Source organism: Hirundo rustica, chromosome 1, assembly GCF_015227805.2.
Source record: "Hirundo rustica isolate bHirRus1 chromosome 1, bHirRus1.pri.v3, whole genome shotgun sequence".
Taxonomy (NCBI): Eukaryota; Metazoa; Chordata; class Aves; order Passeriformes; family Hirundinidae; genus Hirundo; species Hirundo rustica.
The window spans coordinates 113,701,038-113,715,475 of NC_053450.1; the positions used below are offsets into that span (position 1 = coordinate 113,701,038).

The following is a 14,438-nucleotide window of genomic DNA, read 5'->3' on the forward strand; positions in this document are numbered from 1 at the left end:
CGCCGCGCGGCGCAGGCGCGGCTGCGCGCGGGCGTGCGTTGGCCCCGCCCCGCCCCTCGCGGCCCCGCGCGAGCCGCGGCCGTTGTTGTCAGTCGCGACTCGGAGGTGCAGCGGGAGCGGCCGCAGCGCCGAGTCCGCCCGAGCGCTGCGCGGGCGAGGGGCGCGACCCGCCGCAGCCCCGCCGACCTGCCCTGCCGGGCTCCTGGACCCTCTCCGTCTCCTCCTCTGTCCCTTCTTCCCTCCCCGCTGAGCTCCCCGTCCCCGCCGCCGCTCCCGAGGGCAGTCGCAGCGGGCGCTGCCCATGCAGGGGGCGGCGCGGGGCGCGGCGCCCCGAGGAGACGCCGCCGCCGCTGCGGGCAGTAAGTTGCCGGCGGGGTTGGGCCGCGTTCGGCTCGGGTTGGGCCGGTGGGGTGTGGTGGGTTCCTTCCTCCCTCTCCCTGCGCCTTCCCGTTCCTCCCGGAGCCGGCCGAGCCCAATGGCGGCCTCGGCCCAGGGGGAGGAGGAGGAGGAGGTGGTGAGGGGACGTTTCCCGGCCGCCGCCGAAGGTCGGTGTGTCGGTGCCGGCGGGGCTGGATGGGAGGGCTTGGGGAAGGGAAGGGAGGGGAGAAGCGGTTGTTTCTGCGGGCACGGCGGACTCCCGGGATGCGGGTGTTCATGCGGGATCGGCGGGGGTCCCGGAATGCGGGTGTTCCTGCGGGGACGATGGGCTCCCCGGACGCGAGTGTTCCTGCGGGGACAGCGGGCTCTCGGGGATGCGGGTGTTGCTGCGGGGACGGCTGGCTGCCGGGAGCCTGCCGTACCCCCGGCGCGGCGGAGTGTCCGTGCGACACGGCCCCGTGTGACCGCGGTGACACCCGGCCCCGCGCGTGTGACCGGAGTGACACCGGTCCCTCCGCCACTCCCCCGCTGCTGCTGCCGCCCGCGCCGGCTCCGCCGCCTACGTTCTGTTGCTGGGAAGGGGAAAAGAAAATAAACAAGCGAGGCGAGAGCCCCGCGGTCCGGCCGCGGGTGCGTTTTAGGGGAATGACGGTGCATCTCGCCCCTCCGAATCCGGTGCGCAGCCAACAGGTTTGCCTTCGTCTCCTTGTGCCCAGGGCTGGAGCGTGCCCCTCCTGACAGAGGCTGGAAGTATCCCTCGTTCTTTGTCAGTACGTGCCTTGCTGCTGTCAGTGCGCTTACTACGTTGAATTCACTACCTAGAGATTAGTATTAGAGAAACTGGTAGAATAACTAGAAAGGTCCTGCATAGAGGTCTTTGTGCTTATTGTCAGGTGAGTTTTGTCACCCAGGTGCTTATATTAACTGAAAACGAGTTTTAAAGATAGTTGATGTGCAGTCTTGGTAATAGTTGAAGGGCAGGTATGTGTGGTTGGTTTTGTTTTGTTTGGTGTTCGTTGTTTTTTGGTTTTTTTGTTTTGTTTTGGGGTTGGTGGGTTTTTTTTTTTTTTTTTTTTTTTTTTTTTTTTTTTTTTTTTTTTTTTCCCAGTAAGTAGACTGAGTAAAGTGTTGGAGAACACCCACTAGGCAAACCCCTAAACCTCTTATATTGGCCAGAGGATGGTTGGTGACAAAAGTGACCCATTTTCAGGTTGGATATTTTTATTGGTAAGAGATACCTGTGAAGGAGAAGCCTTTATGTGGGGTACATGCTTTGGGTTTTTGCATATTCTTAGATCGTTTTTTTATTGATCATCTCACTTCCAAGAGCTTGTTACGAGTAGGTGAGGGCAAAGCAGTGCTTTTCTTCTGTGGTACCATGACAGTAACTGGAGCAGCTGAAGCGTACTGTATGATTTTCAGCCATTTAGCATGAATGAAGTGCATGCAAATATGCTTACGCCTGCCCTCTGTAGTGCAGTCACTACTTAGTCATATCTGCTGCTTTTTTGGAGTTGTTTATTATGGATATATTTAGGTCTTCAGGCTCTGGGGAATGACCAGTTTAACGAATCTCTGCAAAGTGAAATCTGTATAGAAGTGTTTACTAGCAAATGTTTATTGTGTTAGAATGAAGCATTCCTTTCAAGGCATGCACCATTAGGAACTGGGTTAAGGAATGCTGGGATTTTTTTGGCAGATATATCACAGAAATGGGAAAATGGCTCATCGTTGTTTTTGTACTATTGCTGATCCTTAGAAGGAATCTGAAACAATCATTGCCAAACAATGCAATCAAATTCTACCTTGTGAAGCATGTCAAAATGTTTGCTTAGACTAATATCTGCCCCTTTTACTTCTAGTGCATACAGATTAAAGGACTTAATAATAAAAACTAAGGAGGAGAGAGTCCAGTCTTGTCTCTTGTTTTTCCTGAGTATCCTAAATGACCAGAAAAGTGGTAGAATGATGATGTATTTTTTTCAAGTGATTGGAAAGAGAAGCTAACCTGACTTCTGGAGCTTTGCCTCATAGGCAAGGTAGCATCTAAGACATTGCATTCATCAGGCTCTTTTAAGAGAATCTTTATGCTCCACACTTGAGGCTTTCATGAAAAACAGGGAAAAGGGAGAATTGCATCTTAAGTGTACTACTTACTCTGTTATGGGTTTTGTTTTCATTTTATACAATTGAGAAGCAAGAAAGTAGTTTGAGTGCTGGACACTCTACAGGTTACTGCCATTCCTTGAATCATCTTGCTATGAGAACTATACTACCATGTGGTGTGGGTGGTTGTACTGTAATAAATAGTCTGCTTTCTGATTATTTTAAAGAAATAACATTTTAAGGGTGTGCATGCTAACATGCTACTGCAGATAATCTTTTACTTGCAGTAGTCATCTTGTGCGCTGTTCTGACCAACCTGGTCTCTTCTAACTGCCTTCGAATTATACTAGAATAATTCTTTTGCAGTCCACACCGTCAGTGTATCATTGTTCCTTCTATCCCGCTGGCAACTGTAACGCCGAAGTAGCGCGTTTGGCTTGCTTGGCCTGCCTTGCTTTCAAGGGCACAGTATCCTGGTGCAGCTAGGTTTTTTCCTCACAATGTGTCTCATGTGAAACAATGCACTTCCTTTTTTGGATTTTCAAAGTTTCACTGTAATGCTGTAGCAGTAAAACTTATTGGTGAACTTATGTCCATTCCTACTTAATAGTGTTTTCTGATTATGTCTTAAATTAAGAAACTAATGAAACATGGTTCAGATCAGGGATATAGGGCTGAGCTGCAGTTTACGATGAATATAGTAATATTAAATTGCATAAGCCCTTAACTTTAGTAGCCTGTGAGGTTCTGCCCATCTTCTATGCCACATTATTTTCAAGCACTTAACTGAAATGCTACAGCTGCTATAATAGTGTAAAGTACCTGTTGTTTTAATACACATAACAGTATTATGTAAGAGCTTAAGAGGATTTGAAAAAAAACGTATATTCCCTTAGAATTCTAGGATAACTCACCCTGGCAGAGTTCTAGTACACATAGATTGATTGAGTCACCAATGTTAAGAACTTAATGAAAAATAATTATACTTGCGAAGTATAAAACAGGGCATGTTCACTTTCTGAAACGCTGAATCCCTTTGTTGTAGTGATCTTCTGCAGCAGTGCTGGGTCCCAAACGTTGCACTGTATTTGACAGCCTATTTTCTTTAGGTATCATTCTGGGGTTTTCTGCAGCAGTCTCCTGTCTAGTTACTGACTGGACTTTACTTGAGAGATGATAGCCTAGACTTTTATAATTTCTAGTTCATGTTAAAGGGTGGCAAATTTCAGGTGCCTGGCTGTTCCTGACTAATTTAGGATGCTATAAATGAGAATAAAGTATTGAAACTGAGTAACTGTAGGTTGGAGTCAATATATATATCAAGATTTAAGCAGTTTGTGTCCTAGGTGGAAAACATCAGTCTCATAGTGGCAACTTAAGTCAATTCAGTACTTGAATTTTATGTTACCAAATGTATTGATAAACAAACAAAACTATCTGATATTTGACCTTGAAGATATTAAGAAATTTTGTAGAAATTATTATTGTTTGTAGTAGGTACTAAGAGTATGCACACATTTGCATTTGAATACTTGTGTTTGAGATGGTGTGTGATGCTTTCACCTCCCTTGATACAGAAAAAAAAGTCATGTTTGTGGTTCTGAATTTACACAATAAAGATGTAGGTGTTAAAACCGTGTGAATGTTGAAATGTTATGCCACACTGAAGTGTTCATTGATTAATGGCAGAATGTTTAGAGCTCCTGTTAATGGTCTTGGCTGCACTGCCTGGCATGACAAAATTATGTGGTAAATTATTTGAAAAAGCTGAAACAATTCTGAGGGTTAATGAACATGGAGTAGATGAAGCAGCTTCTCTAAAAGAGTTTAGTTTGGTGGAGAAATCTGAGTTATCTGCTTTCTGCAAAGTTCCTACAGTAAGTTTACTAGGTGTAAAGATAATACGGTCTAAAAGATGGTGATACCGTTGTGAATAACCTGATATGCAAAATTTTTCAGCATTAGTTTCACATTCCTAGTTATTCTGGGGGAAGAAAAAAAGAAGAAAAAAAGGAAAACATGATGGGATTTAGAATATTGAAAGTCTTCAAAAATCTACTTTGTTGTTTATCAAGCTTGGAAAAGAATAATTTTGGGCTAGGGAGTCCAACTAATGTGAGTTATCTGTTGCTTATACAATTGTTGACTGAAATACTAGATCTTCATTAAATGTATAAATATCTGTAACTAAGATATCCATGCTAATTTTCTGTAGTTGAGGAAAAGAATTTCTGTTAATGCAAATTCTCATGCAAAACATGAGTGTTTCAGTTGAAACTAATTTTTCTATATATGATGACATCACAGAGTCTGAACAAAGTTTTATAACTGATTTACAGATACAGTTAGGAAGTACTAGCAGATGTCACAAAACTTGGAGCAAGTCCTTTTAAAAGATGTTATCACATACTACTATGGAGAAGATAATTTATAAGATGTGGCTATTCAGGAGGATCTGGTATTTTTCTGTACAATGTTACTTCAGGACGAGCTTCAGAGCTCAAGTGCTGTATTGCTGAAGCCTCTCATATGTGAACAGGGTAGTGCCTCTCTTGCCTTTTTTCTTTTAAAAATGAAAGGCCACATGCTGGCCTTCGAGAGAGGGCATAAGAGGAAAACAGATACAACATGAGATTAATTGCTTTTGGAGCTGTGGCTGGCATGAGGACTTTAAATGGTGTAATGCTGTTGCTGAGTTCTTAAATCCATAGGGCAGCTTGTATTTGTCTTGTGTAATACCTCCTCTTAGAAATGGAAAGTACCTTGTGAACTGCAGCGAGTTATCAGCAAGGTTGTGAAAGTACTTTGGGCTTTTAACATATTTCACAATTGGAACCAGCGCCAGTCACTATGCCAGTAACCATCGCTGATGAGTTTGTCAGTGGATCATAGTTCCAATCAGTCTTAGTGCATCTGTCCTCTTAATAGCTTGGGTGTCTAATATGTAATCATAATCTTTCTGTTACTGCTACTGTCTTACTATTGCTTTGCAATCCTACATCAACGTAGTCTGTATTTTTTCTGGTTCACCTTCTTGGAAAGAAAAAGGAAATTGACATTTTTGACTTTTAAAGTGGAGGCCTTGAAGGATGAGTTCAGATCCAGTGGCTTCTTTAAGTTGTCTGTATTGAGGGTGATTTTCACACAGATACCAGCTATCAGGTGGAGTTTTTACAACACAGTTCTCAAATTTTAGTTTGCTCTTTGCTAGTGTTCTGCAGACCACTCACCACACCTTAGCCCTGTGAAAGAGGAAAGCTTAAATTGTCTATGCTTGATGTGACTGCATGATTCTTCAAGAAAATAGGTGGTAGACAGCAATCTGTAGGTCTGAAAGTCTGAGAATTCCTTATCTAAGAAATAAATGTGTTCTTTAATTGATGAGATCCCGAATCTTTTACATTTTCTTTTTCTCATGAATTGGATCTTTCTCAAAGCGTCTTGCTCTTAGAAGTCAGGTCATGCAGGCTCTCATTGTTTTCTGTTACGAAATGCTGTTAGTAACTTTTTTCTTCTCAAATCTTTAATAGCGCTACCCTTCCCATCCTCCAACGTTTTGTTGGTCCAAGAGCAATGTTTTACCAAGTGTATTGACCTGCCAAATATTTCTGCTGACGGCTGTTCACCAAATAATGGACCTTAGAATTGAAGAATTCTTGCTGGCATTTTGCTTTTACTTCAAATCTAAGAAGACTTAAGGCTACACATCAGTAGTTCTGATGCTTGCAGTACATTCTAAAATAATGAAATACTAACATTTCATTAGAGATTTCCCAAATGTTTAGCATGGCTAAACTTCATCAGCAATTGGCACCTCATATCTTTTCAGAGCAAAATTCTATAGACTGTTTAAAACTAGGGAGTACAGTTAAAATTTGCAGGTTAATTCTTCTTTTTGTGTTTGTAACACAGCATTACTTGATAACTCTTCATCATGGTCTTCATCATTTTAGAGGTAGCCAGTGCTGAATAGTAGAGAGGTTTGCTGATATATCTTGACATTTCAGTAACACAGTATGGGCTGGATAAGGATACTGGGGTCTAACAGGAAAATGAAGGAAGTGCATGTACACCTTGAAAAAAAAATCTCCTGTTTTATCACGGAACTCACTGGGAGCAGGAGAGTTTATAGAGTTTGTCATCAGTGAAAGCCAAGATACGTGTGTATGTGCAGTCACATAAAGTGGAAAATAAAGCTTTAGAGGGCATTGCATATGTAAGGGATGAGTTCTAACACAGCTGCCTCTGAATTGAGTCTTCCTCAGCCCCCCAAAAATGCTACATGTACAAAATGCTTGGCTGTAGGGCAGGTGTAGATTGCCATGATTTCTTTGAGTACCTTTGAATGGTAGCTGTGAAGGTTTAGGCCATAGGAAGGTGGAGGAGGAAGGGCTCTGCTGGATCGTGACATCTGTGTATGCAAACAGAAGGAGAGTACACCTTCCTGGAATCCTGACTCCCATATTGAGTCTAGAATATTCAAGAAGTACTGGGTACTAGGAGCTTAAGAAGTTTGAAATATGCTGGAGGAGTTAAGTCATGATAAGTTTTCAGGGATGTGATATGCATTGAGTGTTTGTGTTCTTCACATGTCACTCTTGCAGTGCATTTTACTTGCTTCTGGTGAGTGTGTTGGTGCTCCCTTACACCAAAAGAAAGGTGCTAAAAAACTCTCTGGAGGAAAGCAGATTGACACATTGTGAAGGGTCAATAACAGTAACACTGCAAGTAGTGTCTCATATGGTAACAAGATACATTGTTTCTAAAGGTTCATGGATTAGCCTGTAAAAGATACCTTACATTAGGATGGCGGACAAACTGAGAGGAAATATTGGAAAAAACATGAAAAATTATACTTGCAGTTTGTTTATTGAGTTATTATGTCCTTCAGTTTGCTTTCAGATTCTGTTGAACAAATTTTTTTCAGAGTGAAAAAAAATTGCTTCTGAATCTCCATGTCAAATTTTGGGTTTAGTGTTTCTAGGAACGCTAGCAACATAAGTCTTACTCTCTACATACAATTAGGTAGTAACTAAATAATTGGTATAGATGCTGTTACTTATCTGAGACAAAAGAGAGCAAAAGGAGAAGCAAAGTAAAACTAATCCATCTGGTAGATGTGTATAATGTGTTCGTCCACTGAACTATTCATTCCAAACTTCTGTTACAGAAAATGAAAGCATGTGCTTTTAAGAAATGATTCATTTGATCTATTTGGCTATCTGCTTTAGGGTGCAATTTGTTTTATCACAGACTCTTATCTGTGTTGACTGAATCTCAATTTATCGTGAAGGGAGACAGGAATGGTTAGCTGTCTGTGGAAGGATGAGTCCCAGTGAAGATTACTTCAGCTTTTATGTCTGTTAGACTGATAATGCAGGGAAGTCTTTGCATTGATAGTTTTTCAGCATTTTGTTTAAATGGGACCTTGAAGCTTCTTTTTCTAAAGTAAGCTAATACGCACATCAGGGTAAGATGAACTAGCCTGGTCTTAGACACAGTGTATAATCTAATGAAACTTTTTGAATAAGGGTGCATTGCTTAAAGAAAAGCTAGTGTCTCTGAAACATACTCCTTTTTCTAAACAGATCTATTAATCTATGTTTTAAAGATGGTTGAATCACAGTACTGTTGTTAAGCTTCTTAATGGGATGCATGTGATATTACAAAACAGCTCCTGCAGATCACATTAGGGGCTGTTTGCAGTGTTTTGTGGGATAGGTATATGAGCTTCTCTGGAAAGAAGGATCTACTCTGAATTTATTTACTGGTAAATGTCTACATTGCATAAAATGAGTATCGGGGGTGTAGCTGAGTTCTGGTATAATTAGGGAAAAATGCATTTTTAGAACCATAATTGGCCACATAGATTAACTGCTAATGGTTACTTAACTTACCAACTACAAAAACTAAACTCTAATGCTGAAAAATGAACTTGTCAGGGATTTAACATAATGTGAATGAAACAACAGGTAAATATTTTCTGTTATATAACTGTCTCTTAAATGCTTTTTCTCAAGCTGTTATTTGGTTTGCTGCTAATGTGTGGCTGATTGAAATTTTGCTTGTTGTCTGCTTTAATGTGTAGTTCCTTCACTTGATGAAAATGTTCGAGAGGTAACATTGTAAACTGGATCACCAAAATGATCCATCATTAAAAGTAATCTTGTTTTGGAGGGTCATGGCAAAACTAGAGGTTTGTGTGGTTTCATCTCTAGTCAGCCCCAGAAGCTTTATTGTTTTAACTAAGGAGGCAGCAGCAAAAGGTCTCAAAGAGGCTCCAGCTTGAAAGTTATGAAAATGTGCTCTTAGTGGATCCTTAAGTGCTGTCAAGATTCTACTTTCTTACTCTTGAGAGAAGCTGAGAAAAAGAAACTGCTCTGAAATGTATTGGTATGGCAACTGCACTCCTTTAGATAGCATATTTAAATTGTAACCAAGGCTTATATCTATATAAACTATGACATTTTTGCATCCACTTCCTACTACTGAACAATTTTGAATTCTGTTATGTTCAAACCATGTGTTGCATCTGAGATCCCTGTATTTAGCTGTGGGAGCTTCATCTATGCAGATTTTTTTTAAATCCACAGAGTTAAGGGTTAGTTGGTCTGTTATTGTGGAGACTTTAAGTTAAACTGTTAATGAATCTGCATTCATTTTCTTGCAGCTAATGGGGCTGCAACATTAGTAAACTATGTTTATCTTCCATTTCTGTAAGTTCTTATCCTGTTGATTACTCTCCGATATATTTCTCCATGGCTTAAGCATAACTGGTTTTTGCTGGAATTCTGTTGACAGGTTGATGTTTATGTGTACAATGTGATGTAGAGTTAAATCACTTGTTGAGTTTGTGCAGTGATGGTTGAGAATGTGCCAAGTGAACAAAGTGATGAGCATAAATCTTTCCATACTAAGTATTGCAGCTAAATTCAGACAAGTTGTCTTTAATTTGTGTGCTCCAGTTTTCCTTTGATTTCTCTAACCTAGAAGCAGCTAGGAGTCAGATTAGGATGCTGTGGAGACAGCAGTACTATAAAGCATGTTTGTGTGGGTGGTTTGTTTTGTTTTGTTCTTTTTTTTGGCGGGGGGTGGGGGGGGGAGGTGTTTAAATGCTGGCAGCCCCTTTAGGAGTGAGACTCTGGAGTTGCACAATGGTATGGGGCACAGCTGATTAGTATATCCCCTCTTGCTTCATACAGCCTAAGATTAGGTGGTTTGTGTGTGTGCATGGAGTGTTTTTCATTAATCTTCATTTTGGGGTTAGGTCAGTATGATGGAACATTACACAACTATAAAATAAAGCATTGCTTGAAAACATTGTCGGTGTGCGGTAGCAGTGAAAAAAATTACTCAAATTGATCTAAGAAAGTAAAAAACAACAAACTAGAAAATCAGTAAAGAAGGATGAGAGGAATGGTAAAGCCTGTGGAATAACCTCTGCAAAAGGATTGATAGACTAGGATAAGAACAAAATTGAGCTGAAGCTAGGAAGGGAGGAAACTAATTCTGTGAGTTGCTTGGGGCAAGGTAAATGGCGTATGATAGTTCTTGTTTTGGAACAGACAGTGAATGAGAAGATGCACAAATTATCAGGAGATTAAAAACAAACAAGAGGAAGTGGTTCTCACAGCACATAGTTAAGCAATTCAGCTCTGCTGCAGTATGTTCTTGATGCTAAAAATTCACATGCTTTAATAAAGCACCTGCCCAATTTCACAGGGAGGGGTGGGGTGGAATCCATCAAATGGTATTAAACACAAACCCACTGCTTTCAGATGTAAAGAAGTTTTTGAATCTCTGAAAGATAAGGAGAGTTTTATTGTTCGTTGTTGTATTTGCCATTGTACTGTGCTGTTCCCTATGCATTCTGTAATAGTTTCTACCAGGCAGAAGAGTGTTTGGCATGGGCATTTAATTTAATGTAGCATGCTTTAATTCAGTTTTGTACTTTTTTGAATAAGGATGGGATGGTGTTACATGGGAATGGTAGGAGAAACTCTGTAAGATAAGCAGTATGAGAAGTGTTGGGAAGCAGATGTGCCAACCATCTTCTAGTGGAGTGGTTTTTGAAAGAACACGTGAAGCATAGTGCTTGGTAGCAGAGTGAAAGGGTACATACAGCAACACAGAACCCAGTGAAGTTTGTTGAAGCTTAATGACTATCTTTAAAGAAACACAAACCCCCAAACCTCAATCTTTATATTGTTTGTTATTATAGTAATGCTTGTTGTACTTAACCCTCTTCCTTGTCTAGGTTATGAAGTTTTGGAAGTTAATTGATTTCATTCAAATTTTACAGGGGTGGAGGTCTCAAACTGAATTCTATGGGTTTTGTGGAAGCAGACAGCTGGATAGAGAAGAGGTTATACCATGGCTCCAGCTGAGAGGAGTAAGGTGAGCTTGTAAAACATCACAGAATCCTCATAGGACCCCCCAACCTTGTAAATTAATTCATATGAATCCAGATTCATTAGTTCCAGTGTCTGTGAAATAACTTGTTTAGCAGGGTGTGTTTTTAATCTAATGTTTACATCTCAATTTGAGAATAACTTATGTAAGGGGCTGTTTGTTTGCCAGTTTCCTTTTCAAAGTTTTTCCTTTTGAAGTTCAGTTTTGAAACTGAAAATGTATTCTAAAGAGCTGTGTTTTCTGTATTTTAGAGTTGGCAATGAGCCATCCGATTTTCACGTTTCTAACTACTTTGCACTCAAAGTTGGAGAAATGGTTAGCTTTTTGATAACTACAGTTTTTTATTTAAACCTCAATCTAAATTAACAATGCAGGAGAAGGTTCTGGGAGGTTTTGTATGTGGAAAAAAATGACAATGGGACGTAAGACCTTCAAAACCAGTTTTGAATATGAATATTTTATAACTTGGGTCTTGTTTGCTTAAATGCCAGATACCTGGTAGGCAGCACTTCAGGCACAAAAGCTGAACTCTTGAATCTTTTCTGCTTCTTTCCCACTCTCCTTCCCCTTCTCCTCACTCATTCCCAGGACTGATGAACATATGCAGCCTACCTCCAAACTTTTTATCACCAGTTTGTACAACTTCAGTCAAAATATTTAACAAGATATTTTATTTAGCACTAAGTATTTTCAACCCAAAATGTTTCAGCCTTTAACACTTTGTTCACTTGTTGTAATTACAGTATTGATTGATAATGCTCAAGCTAATTAGAGTAACAAAATTAAGTATTGTATGTCACTCTGAGCTTTGCTAAACAGAAAGCTGTTAAAAAGGAGGAGGTAAAAGTCCCACGTCAGACCATCAGAACTTTGTATCAGGGCTGTTTCTTGTGCAATACGAAGGGATGTGGCAAAAAAGAGATGTATTAATGTGTTCCTCTTGATGATGTTCTGTGCTGCCTAGCTGTTTTATAGTGTATCTGGAAAAGTTACAGGTTTCAGCTTAGCTAATTTTAACGGTCCTTATAACACTGACCTCTTCAAGTGCTGCTTGAAAGCTTTCTGGCTCAAGGCAATGAAGGCCACTGAATTTGAGACAAATTTTCACTATTGCAGTGTTGAAACTCACTTTCTTCAGACACACTGATAATGTGGTGTCAGAAATCTGCAAGTTAGTACAGCCTAGCTTATTAAACCTTTTCAAAAATTCCTGGAGATTATTTCATAAATAATCAGTAGTAATGTGCTAATGTGACTTGGGGTAGTTACAAGATAATTATTTTGCTTTCTTTTATACAAGTGTATAATCTTGTCTCTTTATTTTTAGGTGTGCTTGGCAGTGATTATGGACTATTTATTTGCATCAGATACGCTTATATGAAAATACTGCGTTTCCAAAGAGCTTAAGTACTATTTCATCTTCTGAAACAGAATGGCAGGCTTCAAACGAGGATATGATGGAAAAATTGCAGGATTGTATGACTTGGATAAAACTTTGGGCAGAGGCCATTTTGCTGTGGTCAAACTTGCTCGGCATGTCTTTACAGGTGAAAAAGTAGCAGTAAAAGTCATTGACAAGACCAAACTGGACACTCTCGCCACTGGACATCTCTTTCAAGAAGTCAGGTGCATGAAATTAGTGCAGCATCCCAACATAGTGCGGCTATATGAAGTGATTGACACTCAGACAAAGCTTTATCTCATCTTAGAGCTAGGGGATGGTGGAGATATGTTTGATTACATCATGAAACATGAAGAAGGTCTCAATGAGGATCTGGCAAAAAAATATTTCGCTCAAATAGTTCATGCTATATCCTACTGCCATAAACTGCATGTAGTTCACAGAGACTTAAAACCAGAGAATGTGGTTTTCTTTGAAAAGCAAGGACTTGTGAAATTGACTGATTTTGGTTTCAGCAACAAATTTCAGCCTGGAAAGAAGCTCACCACAAGTTGTGGATCTCTTGCCTATTCTGCTCCTGAAATTTTACTTGGGGATGAATATGATGCACCAGCAGTGGGTATGTATGTCTGCTTTGAATTCAGCCAGTAATCTGTAAACATAAATACCATGATCTTGTGCATCTGTTTTCTGTTTCAAGATAATCCCATATGTGAAAGGCAGCTGATTGGCAGGAAATAATATAACCTAGATGAGCTGTGGATGAGTTAATGCTGGAGCAGCTCTGTTTGAAGAAGATATTCAAGCATTCTCAAAAACACTTAAAAGGTTTTTTTGTACGAAATTATGCAATTGTATACATTTTAATTATTTTTAAATTGATAATTATGTGGATGCAATGGGTATATTTGTAAATGCTTTTTTAGAGAGAACCCATCTTCTTTTTGGAAAAGTAGTCTGTTTTAAGCTTATTTTTAACACGACCTCACACTCCCTTGCACCTAACCACCAGTGATTTTCTTTGCTCAATTTAGCCATGTAAGAATAGTATTGTGAGCCCAGTCTGCTTACATGTTCTGCTGCAAGGTGGTGGGAAGCCATGTGTACCAAGTACTAACTCAGCTATCAAAGGAGGAGACGGGGACTTGAGTTAAAGAAAGCTTCAACTCCCTCTATCCTATCTCTGCCCTTCTATTGTCTGAGAACCAAAAGTAGCTGATGAGTTCCCAATTGCTCCTGATTGTGTAAAAGGTAAAGGAAATAAAGGTAATGTGTGAATGAGTCTTCATGTTCCTAGCTGCAAAGTGGAGGGCACGGGGTGGACTGCTCTGTGTAATTTTCTTACTGTCTCTCTTAGGTCTACTGCTTATTGTAGCAGAAGCAATTTAGAGTCTTTTTAGAATAGCTCTAAACATGGATGGGGTCACTAAATACTGTCCTGTATGATTTAAGCAATCACGCAGATTGTTTAAATTTGTTAAATTGTGAGGTACAACGCACTCCTCCAACAGGTGTAGGTACATATAGTTGCAAATGGTGCTTCAGAAATAGCTTCTGGTAGTCAGCATGCCTCTTGTTCTTGTTTGCTCAGTGTCTGATAATTTCACGGGTGTTAATAGCACCCATTAGGACTCTCTACATGGCTGCTGTGTTTTGTTATGTTTTGTACCAGTGACTGTAGTGATGGTTTAAATTAAGACCAGAATTGTCCAGGTTTTTGCTAATTTATCTGAGGCAAGAAATCAGCTAATTTTGTGTGCTGACAGGCACACCGTTGAACTATAATTCTTGCATTATTTTTAAATATAAATATTTTTAGCTTTTAGGTCTTATGTTCTTTCTGAATAACGTTTGAATAACACTTCATCGCATCTAACTTTGAATAGGTATTGTACTCTGGGTTTTCCGAACTTGAAAGTACTTTCCCAAGTGTGCTATAATTAGGAATTTTGGATCTGTTATTTCTAGGTTGCAAATCCATGTTGATGCTACAATGATACCTCACAAAATTATTTCTATTCAGAGTCAAATGTTTTAGATGAGTTGGTTCTGGTTTTATTAGTGGCAAACTGTAGCTCCCCAGTTCTGCTATGTTCTGTTATGTCTATTCATAGCATTGGCCTTCAAAACTAGATGGAAA

At 40.1% G+C, this 14,438-nt stretch overlaps 1 protein-coding gene across 1 annotated transcript in view; it reads left to right on the forward strand.

Annotated features, from left to right (window-relative positions):
* The first annotated feature begins 270 nt into the window (after positions 1-270).
* Positions 271-14,438, forward strand: part of SNRK (SNF related kinase) — a 39,998-nt gene continuing 25,830 nt past the window's right edge. Inside the window, exons 1-3 of the mRNA XM_040069441.2 lie at positions 271-359; positions 10,787-10,881; positions 12,224-12,917. Of these exons, the coding sequence (XP_039925375.1) occupies positions 12,329-12,917 (589 nt within the window). The 5' untranslated portion in view covers positions 271-359; positions 10,787-10,881; positions 12,224-12,328. The remainder of the gene's footprint in view (positions 360-10,786; positions 10,882-12,223; positions 12,918-14,438) is intronic.